Source organism: Alosa pseudoharengus, unplaced genomic scaffold, assembly GCF_046254945.1.
Source record: "Alosa pseudoharengus isolate Yale_2024_CS ecotype anadromous, Long Island Sound unplaced genomic scaffold, YU_APseudo_1.1 YU_APseudo_1.1_scf_8, whole genome shotgun sequence".
NCBI lineage: Eukaryota > Metazoa > Chordata > Actinopteri > Clupeiformes > Clupeidae > Alosa > Alosa pseudoharengus.
The window spans coordinates 12,989,844-13,006,601 of record NW_027468870.1 but is presented as its reverse complement, the minus strand read 5'-3'; the positions used below and the strand labels follow the sequence as shown (position 1 = coordinate 13,006,601).

Below are 16,758 nucleotides of genomic sequence, written 5' to 3'. Positions count from 1 at the left end.
TTCTGATTGACATATATGCAAAATGGTAGGTGCGGGATTACAAGAAACACACACTTGTACACACACACTATAGCCTACAGCAGACCAAACACATAGCTGAAAAAAGTAAACACTTCTAAGGGCTGTTGACTCGGCCCGGCCTTGTCCGCCTCCAAAACTAAGATCCCATTAAGTCATTACATGTGAAGTCATGGGCATGGGCATGGGCATCAACCTAAGCAACAGGCACCAAACGGTCAACACAGGGAGAGAGAGAGAGAGAGAGAGAGCAGGACAAGAGCAGCAGAAAAGACCACTCCATTGTCCAAGTGTCACTGTCTAAATGTGTTTACCTATGAAAAAGCCCATTTAGTTAGCTTAAGCTATTGTCCTACTCAGTGAGAGAATTACTCTATTGTTCAAGATATATGGTGATGTAGCCTACTGCTTGCTAGATTATACATATCTTAACCTTGGGCAATAAAAAAGACTTGAGGGAAATGCAGGACATCCAAATCTGAATTTCACAAAAACTGTGCACACACCTGGTGAGTAGGTCTACTGTTTCCTCTGTTAGCACAACGTGAGTCTGTGTCTTACATGTCACTTCCAATTACCCACAACCCCATTCCAGCCTGGTTAATTCTCTAGCACTAAGCTCTGATCTCATCCTGCATCCATGCTGGTGAAGGTAGGGAGGATGGGGGTTGAGGAATGACTTTTATGCATTCTGTAGGCTACATGTCTACTATGGCTATCTAGAGAGGAAAGCATTGGTACAGTTAAGCATCAATTTGCACGATCTAAACTACTTTTGCAAGTGTCATACCTCAGCTTTACCCAGAAGACAGTAAAGAAGGCAAATAAAGTAGGAAAGACAAGTCACACGCAATTAGTCTGAATGCGTGTGTTCCAATGCACAAAACTAAAGGTGAATTGTAGTCTGTGACATAGCCTGGATTACTAGATATTGATTGACCATCAATCATTATTTGATTAAATATTGATTAACTAATTATATGCGCTTCGATTAATAGATATTTGTATCTCACATTTGTTATTTACGTTACTCACCTCGTTTGTAGGAGTTCCTAAACCGATGGGCTGATGAAGAACGTTCCATTCTTAGGCTGCGCAGTGAAGTTTATAAAGTCATAGAATGATGCTGTTAACCTTGCAGACAGACAAAGCCCACTTCAGAAAATCGACGTTCAAAACTACTACTATTACGGACAGCAACCTAAAATAATGATACTCTTCCATGTAAATACAACTCTAAAATGAATCGGCGCAACTTCATTCCGTACAGTTGCCCCGCTGACCGGCGGCAGCGCTTGGGGCAGGTGGACTGAAATGGATTGACCTACCGTTCGAGACGCATGTATGACGTAGGCAACCACTAGTCTTTTTCCACATTTACATTAGGCCTACTATAGTTGTCAGACATGCATACTGTAACAACACACTTTAAATTGCGCATTTAAAAATGGTATCCTATGTGCTTAGAAGTATATGTGTGGTGTTTGATTAAAATATATAATTGAGTTTTTCTTGTATGGAAAATTTACGTAAAATATACATTATTATAGCGGCCTGCTTTGTGAATATGACACTCAATACAGAAAAGTGACCTGCTTTGTGATACAAATTACTGTATCTGGAGACTTTTATTATGATAAACTCGGAAGTTAGAGTCTTATTTCCTCGTCAACAGTGTTGCTTGGCAGAACTACGGCTGGCTAGTTGCTTATCTTGTTTGCTGTCCTGTGTCTGTGAGCTTAATTGTCTCGATAATGTACATTAATTGATTATTATTTATCAATCTTCTTTCGGTTCTAACTGGGTTGTCTGATTACATCAGAACAGTTTTGTATGCGCTCATACGCCAAGCTCCTCACAAGCACCAGGTCCATCACCTAGACAGAATTTTTATGTGCATTCAATGTTTTAAACAGCCGATGGAATTCGTTACATGTTGCAACAGTTAATGCAGATTGTAACCACAGATTTGTAACATGACTTTACAAGTAGGTTGCCTATCCTTTAGACAGCCCTACGCAGGCTTTGTACTGGATGGAGTGAAAACTATTGAGACGCGTTGGCGACCTCTTTTGGCTGAGATGAAGAACTGTACTCTGGCCATTCACATCGCGCAGAAAGACTGGGAATGCGATGAGTGGAGAAATGTGCTTGCAGGGCCTTTGGGAATGGACGGCAGACAGATACAAGAACTTCTGGATTCTGGAGAAAGATTTGGCAGAGGAGTTGTTGCAGGTTCTTATTTTCATTTGATCAATTGCATGAACGTTATTCAGTGCAACCAGTCATAGGAATCTTATGCCCCACTGGAGTCATATCCCTGAGACAGGCTATTTAATATAAATCAAAATCTCCCAAAAATGGTTTCTGTTGTTCTTTGACTCAACAGGTTTGGTGGAGGTTGGGTACACCTGGTGTTGTCCTGAAGATCAAACAGAGGTTGAGCTGAAGGAACTTGAGAGGGCAGCACTTCTGACAGGACTGTCCCAGAAATACCTCACCCGTCTGTCCAACCCCCGCTGGCTTCAGCAGCCACTCTATGCTCGAGGACATAAAGATGTATGGACTGTGGACATCCCAGTGCAGTTACTCCCCTCCTCTTCTCTGCCAACAGCCCATTAAATGCATTACAGTTAAACCATTTTATCTGTCTCTATAATACATTTGTTTCATATGTATTTTTAAGAATATTCTTATATTCATATTTCACTTGATCTTATTGACAAAGAAATAAGCAAGCCAGAAATTATAGAATGGCTTCATTTTTATTATTATTATTATTATTATTATTATTATTATTATTATTATTATTATTATTTCCAAATGTATAAATGTAAAAGCACCAGAAGAATTGTGAAAATATCTTGCATCTGTACTAGAGTAAACCAGAATCTCAACTGAATTTGCTGGATAGTCATCACTGCTGTTGAGTGTTTAGTGCTGCAGTTGCTGAGTGAAGAGTGGTCATAGCCATCACCTGTAGGGACAGGCAGACTGCCATCTGCCTCTGGTGGTCGTCTACACCCTGACCCAGGAAGTAAAGGGGCTCCACCATGGTCGTGGCCTCAGGGGTCGATTTGATCATAGACTGGGGGCTAGAAGTGGATGGTGCCATGATGGAATCTGCTGCCAGGGTTACTGGCTTGTTGCTCCTTTTTGCCCTGCATGCCATGTCAACGTCTGTCATTTCACTCAGGTGTTCAGAGCTCGGACCAGGGGCTGATATGCACGTTTGGAAAGGAGGCGTCCCTGTGGCTGGAATGATCTGTCCGGAGCCTGATGGGGTTTCCTTTGGGACAGTTGCACCTAACTCCTCCCCAAAGTTGGGTTTTCTCTTCAGGCGTCTCATCAACTGACATAGCAGGTCTGGGTGCTCACGGCAAAGGCTGCAGTGTTGATAGCACTACAAGAGGAGGAAGCGAGGTTTTAGAATATCGTTACATCTATGTAATAATTTCAAGACAAATTGGAGAGTCCAATCGGTTTCTTACCTTGGTGACGCATTTCTGCTTTGACGATGAAGCAGCTCAGTGAAGCAGTACCGACCCAGGCTTTTCTGAACCCATACACGTTGAGCTGACGGATGAAACTGTTCATGTTTTTGCTATGAAAGATCGTTGGTGGTTGATTTCTTTCAAGTATCTCTTTTTGGAAAAGTTCCTCATCAATGATGATGTATGTTCCAGTTTTATAGGCTACAATTGACTTGAAATTTGGATTCTCAACAAGATGCCACAATTTCTTTGGAAACGGTAGGGTGAAAAAATTCATTTCAGAGGTCTTGTGATTTTTGCTCCTTGGGATGAAGCTTCTTGACAATCGACTCTTCTGACATCACTCGAGTGCCGTTTCCTCCAGTGCAGTTCTCAGTTCCTGGTCCTCATCTGCTAAGGGATCAGGGGTGACACTTGTGGAGTCCACCTTTTAACATTCTCCTGGGTAGGTATTTCCTCATCAACAGCTTATGCTGCTATATCCTGATTAATTTCAGACATGGAATGACAAGCCTTTAAAAAGGCTTCTGACTTGCAGGTATTTTTGCATAAACCACACTTTTAGGTTCTAGTGTTCTAGTGACACTATGTTCAACATCATAATTATTTCTCTGAATATTTATTAATTTTTTTGAAGTTTGACTAACGACCTAACTACATGACAGTTAAGTAGTTGACAATGACATAAGATCAAAACCTTATCTTTTTAAATAAATATAATATGTAGGCCTATGTAGGGCCTGAAAAGTGTTTCCATAACTGCCACATCTATCCACTAAGCAGGCAATGTTGTTCAGCTATCAAGCCTATGTGGTGGTTCTTAAAATAGACTGCGTAAACTAGGCTACTTAAAAATATTGCGTCAGTAGGCTACTATGAAAATTTGATTAATGTTCGAACTTGAAGTGTCAGGGTTAAAGGACTCGTTTGAAGGATTTTATTTGTAAGTTTTAATTAACTCGATTTAAGCCCAGAACAGACCAAACTATTCTATAACTTGGCTATGCGGCAAGAAATACATTACGAATGAATACATTCTTAGCAGTTTCTCGAATTTTAGATTTTGCACTCTTGAGCAAAATACGGTAGGTCCGAATTTTTTTTTTGTCCAATGCATTTTGGGTAATGGAAACGCTGTATCAGTCACGATGACGTGGGCAAGTCTCAAAAGTCTGGAGGTTGGATGAAGAAGAAAATCACAGCCCTGCACTACTGTTTCACATGAGACAGAATAAGCGGAACGCACAGATGACTAGATAAGGTCCATTATAATTCATTAACTTGGTAACAACCTACTGCACTGACATGGATAAACACCTCAGTACTGGATGTCACGGAACCGATTACAACGCTTCGCAGACGAGTTCAGGTCGAAAACCTCCTAGGACTTTAACGTTAGGGGGAACTACTTCCAGACAACCCAGTATCGAGGCACTTGACAGGCGAGTCGATTTCCGAAGTTATAGCCTGTGTGACGGCAATATGTCAGGCTATAGTTTTATGATAGCCGACTTAAACCTGTAGATTTGGTATTTGAACTATGTGTGTGTGTATGAATGTGTTTTGCAAACCTGTTCAGGTGCGTCAGTTTTGCATTTTACAGAAATATCATAGCAGAAGTGGCCTAAGATATTTTGCCTATTTCCTGGTGATTTTGATAATTGTAGCAGCACTTTTGTGACTTTTACATTGGTTTGCCATATTTCTTGGTGTTATTTTTTTGGCCAAAAGAAAAATACAGAACACAAGTAACCGGTTGACCTTTCCTGCATCAGTCCTACAGGATCACACGTTGAATGGTGCAAACAGTTAATAGCAGCAACCATGTCAAGCCAAATATCTGGACCTGTTGCACCTGAGCCAATGGCTCGTGATTACAAGGTAGGAACTCCACTTACACTTCTCATGAAAACCATTCAGAGCAAGTATGCTCAAATGTTCATCCATCCCAGAGCTGAGTCTGAACCTTGCCCTGATGGGCCACTAATCTGCTCCAAAACAGAGGGAAGAAACAGGACCCCGTCCATCTCAGAGTGAGCTTTTGCTCTTCTGAACACTCCAAATGTATTGCTTAGAGATGGGCGATTGAACATTTGATCATAGGTGTCCTGTTAATACAGAAATATCAGGGTGCCAACCAGGAAAGAAGATATTTCAACACGGGTATAAAATATTGTGTGAAACAACTTGGGCTATAATTATGGTTGGCACATCTGTGTTTTTGTTGTCCTATACGTATTGAATAACTTTGTTTAACTTATTGTGTTATTGGCTGTCTTCATTGCCACAAATTAAAACCTTGGGTTACACCCAGATCTTGATACAAGTGAAGTCACAAAGATGTTTTTACTGTAAGAACATTCCAGGGCTCTAAAGATTGAATACATTCTCAGTATTCATTTATCATGATTCCTTATATTGGTTTACAGTTCAGGTTTTTAATTAAAGTAATATTTCAATTAAACAATCTGAAATTAATAGTCATCATATCCCTGCAACCCACTCACTTAAGACCTCCACTGTAATCTCATCTGCAGGCACCATCTGCTTTAGCCTACAGTACTTTATACATGTCACGATAGCAGTAAATGAGCTTAAAGAATGGATACAATGCTTGTTCAAGGTTACTTTTTTTCAGATAATCTATCAAGATAACATCGGTAAAAGTAATCCTTTAAGATAAACCAGTGTTTATTTTACCAGATCAAATGTTTACAGTTCTGTCTGATGAGAACACACCCCAAAGTTTCACTGGTGTAAAGCCATCAGCAACTATTGCTGACTGTAAATGTTGCAAGTGAAACAAACCATGCCAGCTTTTCTCATTATTGCTCTCCCTCTCGCGAGTATTAGTATTAGTAGCCATGGTGAACAGGAACCAGATCCATGGGCCTTTTGTGTGCTCTTGGTCCGCTGGCTGTGTGTGTGTGTGTGTGTGTGTGTGTGTGTGTGTGTGTGTTTGTGTGTGTTTGCTGGGCTTTCTGGCGTGGTGTCCCGCTCACAGCTGGGTCTCGTGGAGAATGGCGGAATTCTCCACCGCGCTGGCCTGGACGACTGCCAATGGCCCGTGACGCTGCGCCTAGGCTGGGTGGAGCAGACCCGTGGAACAGTGGCCCCTCCAGGGCTGTGCTAGCTGCTCTATACAGTCTGTTCCCATGTGGAAGGGCTGGGAAAGGGGTGGTGGCTTTGGCTTTACTGCAGAGTACATAGTTCTTGTGTGACAGATGTTTGCTTAGGCCTCAGGTCATTGTCGAATACTCAGTTCTCAGGCGATAGGGTTTGAATGCTTGCTTGTTTGTTGTTTTCTTTATTCTTATCTGTGTATACCCAGGCAGGCTTAAGTGTTGGTTTTAAAATTTCTAATCTTCTTAATTCTTAAATGTTGGTTGAGATGCAGCATTTTAGGTTACACATTCCATGTATACATTCAGAAACCTGTGATTGTTGTTCTCCTACAGTATAGTAGAGTGTCTAGGACAAGAGTGTCTAGGCCTACAGTAGATAATCTTGGACTGTGTCAGCAACAAAACCAGTTTTTCCAAGTTATTTTTTTTTAAGGATTGCTGGTCAGATCCTGTGAAATACAAGACTGCCATACAGTCATTCCTTCACTCTTTTTTTGGCCAGGAGAATTAGCTTTTAATTTTAGGGTCAGTTTGAAAATAGCCTATGAATCTGTTTTGATTGCATGGTGGGTCTCAACCAGCATTCCAGAGTCTTACTTAGAGCAGCGCTCTCACTGTTTGTTTTATGTGCTGGTGGTGGTCAAACTATATAGTTGCTCTGGAATAGGAGGGAGTTTGGCTGATTCAGGGAGAATGGAACTTGTGCAAAACTCAGCTCAGTTCTTCTAGGCATTTCTTTTGGAATATTTTAAAATATACCTCTCTCATATCATGTTGGGGTTATCTTTCTGATATGTGCAATTTACCCAGCCTATGTATTTCATATTTTGTTATCAACATTTATTGGATGTCCCCTGGATGCATAGTCATTTGTAGAAAATTGTAGTAATGTTCCACGTAATAGTCACACTTAACTGACTACATTGTGCTTGTATCTGTAAATGATGTTTCTCAGAGTGTCTCTGTGTGTAGTTTCTTGTATGTTAATGGTGTAGTGGTTCGTGGTTGTCAGAGCATGTTCTGTTTAATTTTTGCCATGTGATGTATATGAATCCCAAAACAATTAGCATTTTACTTATTGATTTATTCGTTCAGTCTTTTTTGACTCAAGTCTCACTCAGCCCTGTGTTTTGCATCGTGTCTGATTGTAGTGTGCTGGGTTCTATGGCCATATTGTATTATACAACAGGTAGGAACGGTTTAACTATTTATTAATTTCTGATTGGATGAGAGGCATTCCATGAGTCATTCCATGATTACCTGCAGCACTCAGGCACTCTCACTCATGCCATGACATGTTTATGTGCTGCAAGATGGCTAGCTTACATTACAAAAATGCTGACTGAATGCAGAGTTCAAACTCTACTGCAAACAAGAGAGTTCAGTCAGGTTCAGTCAGGATCAAGTTTTACTTTTGTGTTTGCACGGATCTCAAGGCTGAAAACTGTGGTGAATAGTACTATTTTTTATCGTCATCGTCATTTATATCGTTATCCCTAAAAATATCATGTGGTGATATAGGTCATAGGTCTACAGTATATCGCCCATTCCTACTGTGTTGGTCTGTCCGGCAGGCGCTGAGAGATGCCAATAAACAGGCCCAGCTGGAGGAGGCTGCCCGCATGCCAGGGGAGGCCATCAAAGCCATAGGTGAGGAAGCTTTGCACACACGCACAAACACACACACACAAGCACACATGCACACACACAAGCACACATGCACACACACACACACACTCACACACGCACACATACTCATATCTACACACGTGCACACGTGCACACATACACACACCAGCACAAACACACACACAAGCACACACACACACACACACACACACACACACACGCACAAACACACACACACACAAGCACAAACACACACACAAGCACACACACACACACACACACACACACACACACACACACACACACACACACACACACACACACACGCGCATCCATTGCTGGATTTTTGCTTTAGTAGGGTGATTCAAAAGTAAAACTAACTTCTATTCCTAAATACCATAGAACTGTATTCGAAAGCAAAGAAACTACATATAGCATATGTTGCTTGATTTTTACCAGGCTCTCTTTGGTATATTTAGAAAAGGCATACAGAAAAAAACTGCTTTCTGTCTTCTTCCAGCCAAAGATGTCATGTACATTTGCCCATTCTCTGGGGCTGTTAGTGGCACTCTGACCATCACCGACTACAAGCTCTACTTTAAATGCCTGGCTCGGGTAAACCTTCATTTTCACTTCCCCCTGTATTTGGTGGTAGTTTTCCCTTCACATGTGAAATTGTTAGTAGAAGTACCTGTATGAGTGCTCTGTTTTGTGTGTATCTTGAGTAAAAACTGTTTCATGTTGGGGCTAGGATCCTCCATTCGTCCTGGATGTGAATCTGGGTGCTATCAGTCGTTTGGAGACTATTGGGGTGCAGAACCACGGCGAGAACACACGAGGCCTCGAGATCGTGTGCAAAGTCAGTGAGAAACAAAAGAACATGAAACATATTTAAAGGTATAACCAGGGATTAATAACTCCCATGACCCCCCTGTGCCCTTCTTGACAGGACTTAAGAAACCCCCGGTTTGCGTACAAGAAGGAGGAACAGAGTAAGCTGCAGATTTTGGAGATGTTGACCAGATATGCCTTTCCTCTGTCCCATGATCTGGTACATAGACATACTAATCTAAATTTAGTCTCATCTCTCTTCCTCTACTGCCAGAATAGGAGGCAGAATGCATTAAATGCCCAAGTTAAATAGCCTACCATATATGGCATATTTCTAGACAGGCTTACTTCATCTGACTGCACATGGAGCAGCTTATAGTGTGCTTTCTCAGTTGTGATATGTTAATACATGTAATTTGGTGGGTGAAGTGCAACGTGCAAGTCTTAACATGAGGTCAAATGTATTTGCTTATGTAATACCATGAGCATGATCTTAAGCTGAAACCTCGATGGATCAGCTCATTGCTCCCTCATGCCACACGATAGCTTTAACTCATGCAGGAGGCCCTTGGCTTATTGAGTGACTTTGCTCTTTAGACATCATATAAATTAGGACCCTTAGTGTCTCATCTCAGCTCAGCTCATCCACTCATAGATTTGGTCTCTCCATTTCCAGCCTCTGTTTGCATTTTCGTACCAAGAGAAGTTTCCGGAAGATGGCTGGAAGGTTTATGACCCTACAGCAGAGTACAAAAGACAGGTACTACTGCAGACATTTTGTGAAACTGTAGATCTGATTGGTGTGAGTTATTCAGTTGTTTACTGTGCATTATCTGTAACACACTTTAATATGGCAGAGTCCATGTAGTGTTTTAGCAGGATTTACACAACTTTTTTTTTTCTTTCAAACTAAATGCATTGTGATTTAAAGGGCTATTTAATTTGACAACATTGGAGAAATGAATTGTATTATTATTATTATTATTATTATTATTATTATTATTATTATTATTATTATTATTTTATCATTTGTATCACATGCAAAGTCAGTGTTGTCTGTGTTTGTTGGGCAGGGCTTGCCCAATGAGAGCTGGATCATCAGTAAGATCAACAGCAGCTATGAGGTGTGTGACACCTACCCTGCCCTGCTGGTCGTGCCCTCCAACATCAGTGATGACGAGCTGAAGAAAGTGGCCACCTTCAGAGCCAAGCACCGTATTCCAGTAAGCTCATAGTGTGTACAGGCTGTTGGCACACACACACACGCACACACGCACACACACACACACACACACACACACACACACACACACACACACACACAGACAAATCAGCAAGAATTGATGAGGTGCTATGCTTGACTCTGACACAGGAGCAAACTTTGAATTATCAAGTGATGCCAAGTGATGTGAATTATCATTATATATTATCATGTAATTGCTTTTTGTACAGTGCTAGTAAATCCTGCTAAGTGAAAAATTGCTCGCAGTGACATTGGCCTCTCTCATCCTCAGGTTCTGTCATGGATCCACCCAGAGAGCCAGGCTGCCATTGTTCGCTGTGGGCAGCCTCAGGTGGGCCCGTCGGACCGCCGGTGCAAGGAGGACGAGCGCTACCTGCAGACCATCCTAGATGCCAACGCCCAGTCACACAAGCTCACCATCTTTGATGCACGGCAGAGCAGTGTGGCCGACACCAACAAGGTGCAAAGGACATTGAGACTATAGAGGACAGTGAGTGCTCTGCTTCAGACACTGACCTCCTCTTGCCTTAGTGACTTTATCACAAGACACTCGAGATAAGAAAATTAACTTTAAATGAATTAGATTAAGCAGCATATTGTAGTCATTTTGTTGTGAAACAAATATTGATTGCATTTGTAACTGAGTAATTTCATGGTAAGAGGCAGGGCCGGATCTCCCTATACGCACATTACACAAGTTGCACAGGCCCCCTCCCCTGTCTCCCCATGTTGCTGACCTAGCCTACCTAGCAGGGACGTGAATCCTCTGATCTGTCTGCGGCTTGTTTGCCAGCCTTTCCCAGGCAGAGTACTTTTTTTAATGCCGGCGAATGGTTACAGTTCTGAAAAAAGAAAAACACATCTTTAAATGCGTTCATAATACGCTAGAGATGAAACTAGTAGTTTTTCGGCAGAGACATGTGAGAACCCGTCTAAACTAATCGATGACCCATACATTTCTAAAACAGGTAAATGGTTTTACAATAGCCTATTTCAGTCAAGCTTTATTGGTTTAGATACAACTATGCTAAATGGAGCCTAATGGATTAACTTTGATTTGCTGTACTGCATACTGGACTATAGACGCACATAGTAGGCTAAATTAGGCCTATATTATTAAAAGTATTAATAGAATTAATTAAAATTATAGTTTAAATAGTCAACGTTTGAAAAAATTATTGAAGGGAATCGGCAAGCCAGTCCAGTAGCTTTGGCAAGTAGCCTACTACAGACAAAGGGGAAGAACAGTCAGCCTCAGCTAGTAGGCTGCTAGCACACCCAGATATGTAGACTACAGCAAGCATCAAACACAAGCAGTCCAGACCCTAAAACTGGGCATTTATAGCTGTGAAGGTGATTCACTCACAATTATTTTTCTTTTCCCCTAACCCTTTTTGGGACAAAAAACTACATAACTTCCATAGTCATCCAAAATGGGGTGGGATGATTGGGAGCACTGGGTACTTTTGCCCATTACATTTGGGCCCTCAGAGTTCAGGTAGGAGGGCCCCTTAGCAGGATTTTGCCTAGGGCCCCATGGAGGTCTGAACCGGCACTGGTAAGAGGTAAAATCAATCATTTACTGGTGATGTCTTGGATTTTATATATCGTTTTTCTTGTGGCTCATGCTGGTATATATTTGTCATGTTCTGTTTTTCCTGTTATTCTGTTCTGCTATTTTGTCACATCATATAACAACTTTTTGTGATATCTACTCATCTACTTGTAGGCCAAGGATGGAGGCTATGAGAGTGAGAGTTTCTACCCCAATGTGGAGCTGAACTTCCTGGAGATCCCCAATATCCACGTGATGCGTGAATCCCTGAGGAAGCTGAAGGAAGTGGTGTACCCAGCCATCGATGAGGCCCACTGGCTCTCCGCCGTGGACGCTACCCACTGGCTGGAGTACATTCGGGTGAGGTTTACCGGACATGGATTAAACCTAGTCCTACTGTATACTTAAAGATCTTTTTCAATGGAGATCATCTGTTTCTGTTTTAGTATAAAACTAATCTTAATGCATGAAGGATATTGGCCCAAAAGTGTGTTTACTGGGTCTTAACTGGGTTTGTTTTGCTGGTAGATCACAATGTTAATGTAAAGTTAATGTTCCCTTGTTACAGTGTTTGTGAACGCATCATTGTCCACTCCCTCTAATTATTAAGGTACAGGTAGATTGTGTTGATGATGTTTCAGAGGATGATAATTGCTGATTGTAGTGACAGTTGGTTTGCATTGGGAGTGCCATTGATGTGGCCATCCTCGGACCTCACGTCCTTGAAGTAACATTATTTATGTTCATCATTAGCTCCACTGTCTGCAATTTCAGAATGTTTTGCACAACTATATGTAATCCCAAGCAAACCCTTTATACTGTAATCCCAACACTGAACACTTTTAGTGTTTTACCAGCCGTGTGTTGTCTGTGGCAGTTGCTGCTGGCCGGATCGGTGCGCATAGCGGACAGGCTGGAGTCGGGGAAGACCTCGGTGGTAGTCCACTGCAGCGACGGCTGGGACCGCACGGCCCAACTCACCTCTCTGGCCATGCTGATGCTGGACAGCCACTACCGCACCCTCCGCGGCTTTCAGGTCCTCATAGAGAAAGAGTGGCTCAGTTTTGGGTACCGCTTCGCCTCAGTAAGTACAGAAAGCTGCAGGGGACATTTTTTCAAAGGGGATTTTTTTTTTTTTTTTTTTGATATTTTAATTTAAACGTTGACCAGCTGAAATGGAGAAAGTCGTGTAAGACATTTTGGGACTGATTGAATGTCAAATGAGGACAGTGACGTTTCTTTAAATTCATCAGGTTGTTTCTGCTCTAGTGTGTTGTGTGGGTAGGGTATGTTCAGTGTAAGTGCATGCTTTAAAATGATGGCCTTGGACACCACTTATCATCTGTGGAGGAAGGGACTTTATTCATTAGTCTAGTTTTGAGGTAGTATATTTTGTCAAATGTAATAATCATTCTCCTGGTTTCACCAGACTCACTCACTTCATGAAGAGAATCTGGGTACTCTCCATTTGGAAATGTTTCCAACCATAGCATCATAATGGGTGAAGATTTTGCGTTAACCTCATTGGTCCAGCCTAACCAATCAGGGGCGCGTTTCCCAAAAGGGTAACGCACCCCAGATTGATCAGGGATTCTTAAGGTTACCGTTCCTACCTCGCCTAACCTTTACAAACTGATAATAAACGAAAGGCAGTGCTCACACACGGGGTGCTCACACATGCTTGCATTGAACGCAGTGCTGGAGACGCATCTCATTCACTTTACATTGGCTTACGTCATCCGTTGCCCAAGTGAATTGTGGTTCCGTTGCGTTAATTTGCTTCCATCGCCTCTGTCAAAAAGTTGAGAAATGCTCATCTTTTGCTGCACCAACGGACAGCATCTTAAGGTACTATCAAGTTAGCTTCAAGGCATACTGTACACACCCCCAACTATCGGGAAAACCCACGGGCATGCAGTAATGCAACGCAAGCGTATGAGAGTAGGGTCAGGGAACAATGTATTTAACTTTGTTTCATAAATGTACACTTGACTTCCTACTGCAATTTTTATGTCTGCAGGCATTGCTTCTACCATTTACCACAGCCACTTTCGATTGCAAATCGTCATCCCCTCTTGTCGCTGATTGGCCCACCATACTGGTGGCTGAGTGAAACCTAAATGCATTGAGAGAAGCCAAATTATCTGCCAGATGAAAATGATTTTAGGCAGGCGGGGCCAGGCTAATAATCATTGACCACCATAAAAAATGCAATTTGCAGATTCAAAATGATTAAGCTCCCTATCCACAGCAGTTACAGGTCGCAGTATCAAAGTCACTAGGTTTGTTTAGATTGCTAAATAAGGACCACTGTATATCAGGTCATTAGACTGTAATGTTTTGGTATAACTAGTCTCTTTTGTGTTGTTTTCAGCGTGTGGGCCATGGAGATCAGAACCACGCCAACTCAGAGCGCTCTCCACTGTTTGTACAGTTCATAGACTGTGTATGGCAGATGACTAGACAGGTGGGTAGACTTAGGTGCCCCCTAGTGGTCATGTACTGGCATGTTTTTGGTTGAAATAAATTCAGATAGTGTTATTTGGTATGGTACTCATTGCATATCAGTTAGAGTTAAAACTAAATATACTCTTATAAATCTTGCCTTTAAACAACAAGAAGATTGGTTCTGATTAAAAATGCACACCAAAGTGGAAGTGCTGCTTAGGATAAAATCATAAATGGTGCAAAGAGTAGCAGCACAGTCCTTTCTTTTTAAACTATTAATTTTATGTTATTTCTTTGTGGCTGCATCCTTCTGGACTTTGCATTCAGTGTAGAAACCTTTTAAGTATAACCCTTACGTTTTCCCTTCATACAGTTTCCCTCAGCTTTCGAGTTCAACGAGGTGTTTCTCATCACTGTGTTAGACCATCTCTACAGCTGTCTTTTTGGGACCTTCCTCTATAACAGCGAGCAGGAGCGGATACTCAATGTAAAGGCCTTTGCCATTTTACAAAATGTCTAAATACTGTATAATTTATGTATTAATTAAATTAATGCATTCAAAATATATAGATATGATTCATTATTTTTGGAAGGAATTTCACTCATCTGAAACATCTAAGGTCAAAAAAGCTCAAAGAAACGCTTTCCATAAAATTAAGAGTAACGCTGTTTGTAAATATTGTTTCTAGCTCTATAGTAAATGGCGCTTGTATCTGGCAATTGTGTTTCATTTCAGGAGGTGCCAGCCAAGACCGTCTCCCTGTGGTCATACATCAACAGCCAGGTGGAGGACTTCACAAACCCATTCTACGTGTCCTACGAGCACCACGTCCTGTACCCCCTGGCTAGCACCAGGCACCTGGAGCTGTGGGTGAACTACTATGTGCGCTGGAACCCTCGCGTGAGGCCACAGGTGAATGGTGTTTAGGGCGTGCAGTGCCATGCAGATGTGTGTTACGCTGAGCGAGCGTCATTATTAGGGCATCTTGGCTTTCGTGTGGTCATCATGGTAACGTTTCTGGGCAGGCTGAATGAATGGAGAAAGAGTTGCAACTCTGCATAGGGTGGACATACAGTAGACATGGTCAACCTAGCTTTAAACAGGCACAGGACACAACAGGATTTACATGACATCAGTGGTATAAACAATTGTTTAACTGTTCATCAAATGAAGCTTACAAAACAGGAGTTTTGCTGTTTACTGTTCTTTTCAAATGTGTGGTTAATTTCACATTGGAGCTATGTCAAGGTGGCAGGACTGCTAGTGACAGATCTGCCACCTTTAATGTTAGAGGCTCCTCAGTTCATTATTTCCTCAGTGGCTTGTGTCCTGAGTGATGGATCCTGATTAGGTTATGGTAATCTCAAAAGGACAGACATTCAGCACTCATTAATGAGACAATACCGTCAGATGACAACATCAGACACTGTCCAGGTGACCACTTGCATAACCTACTCACAGCTCTACAAAAACACTTTCTCTAACGCTACGTTGAACTCCGACCTCACCTCAGTCACAAAGGGAAACAATTGATTACTTGGACGGGGTTAGAGGGTTTCAAATGCAGTGGACAGGGTTAGAGGGTTTCGAATTCAGTCTTTATGCTATTTGTTATATCACATTTCTACATAGTTTTCTCTAAATGTAAATGTATACTGTTATTCCCTGATGTTGCAGGGTTGTTATGGTCTATAGGCCTCTTTGAAAGGCGACCCTAACTGAAACACTCCTGTTGTTTCACATGTTGTGTTACTGTTCCCCCCCCCCAATACACACACACACTTTATGTGTAAACAGCTTTATTCCTCTATATACATGTAGCATGTTGTATTGTGTTGTATTGTAGGCTATGTTTGCTATGTAAATAAAATTACTTGACCTTTCTCTCTAATTCGGTTGTTAAGTCCAACGGCAAAAAACGTTTACTAGCGCAGCCAGCCGGTTTTCACAACTTGTAAACCTTGTCACCATCACCTCCGTTTTGGTGAGGGTGAAACAAAATCGCTTAACTTTAACAGAATTACAGTAATTACTATACCTGTGCAGCCAGATGAAATAATCAAGGGTAAAGTCCAGACTTCTGCGAAAAATAGGATTTTATCAGGTTGAGGCAACAAGTGAGTAGTAAGATGACAATTTTCTTAAAGGCTGCTGTGAATAGCGGAAGAAAGTTATTTATTTTTATTGTCTATGGAGAAAATGAGCGGATCTGAAAGCCGTTGGACCAGGAAAAAGAATAATCAGCCTATTATTGCATCAATTGCATTAATAACCGAATACTCTCTCTCCCTCTCTCTCTCTCTCTCTCTTGCTCCCTCTCTCTCTCCCCCCCCTCTCTCTCTCTACCTCTCTCTCTCTTTCTCTCTCGTAGGTGCCAGTGCACCAGAGTCTGAAGGAGCTGCTAGTGCTGCGTG

The 16,758-nt window shown here is 41.8% G+C and overlaps 2 protein-coding genes across 2 annotated transcripts in view; both read left to right on the top strand.

Annotated features, from left to right (window-relative positions):
• Positions 1-1,663: 1,663 nt before the first annotated feature.
• Positions 1,664-2,660, top strand: LOC143111681 (protein EOLA1). Its single transcript, XM_076273943.1, has 2 exons — positions 1,664-2,253; positions 2,408-2,660. Exons 1-2 carry the CDS (start codon positions 1,995-1,997, stop codon positions 2,638-2,640), a joined length of 492 nt encoding a protein of 163 aa, XP_076130058.1. The 5' UTR covers positions 1,664-1,994; the 3' UTR covers positions 2,641-2,660.
• A 2,014-nt stretch (positions 2,661-4,674) lies between these two features.
• Positions 4,675-16,758, top strand: part of mtmr1b (myotubularin related protein 1b) — a 12,948-nt gene continuing 864 nt past the window's right edge. Inside the window, exons 1-15 of the mRNA XM_076274292.1 lie at positions 4,675-4,954; positions 5,288-5,393; positions 8,212-8,287; positions 8,787-8,881; positions 9,018-9,125; positions 9,216-9,317; positions 9,774-9,857; positions 10,171-10,320; positions 10,612-10,800; positions 12,070-12,255; positions 12,773-12,979; positions 14,270-14,362; positions 14,717-14,830; positions 15,080-15,256; positions 16,716-16,758. The exon at positions 16,716-16,758 is cut by the window's right edge and continues 864 nt beyond it. Coding sequence (XP_076130407.1) covers positions 4,818-4,954; positions 5,288-5,393; positions 8,212-8,287; positions 8,787-8,881; positions 9,018-9,125; positions 9,216-9,317; positions 9,774-9,857; positions 10,171-10,320; positions 10,612-10,800; positions 12,070-12,255; positions 12,773-12,979; positions 14,270-14,362; positions 14,717-14,830; positions 15,080-15,256; positions 16,716-16,758 — 1,867 coding nt within the window. The 5' untranslated portion in view covers positions 4,675-4,817. The remainder of the gene's footprint in view (positions 4,955-5,287; positions 5,394-8,211; positions 8,288-8,786; positions 8,882-9,017; positions 9,126-9,215; positions 9,318-9,773; positions 9,858-10,170; positions 10,321-10,611; positions 10,801-12,069; positions 12,256-12,772; positions 12,980-14,269; positions 14,363-14,716; positions 14,831-15,079; positions 15,257-16,715) is intronic.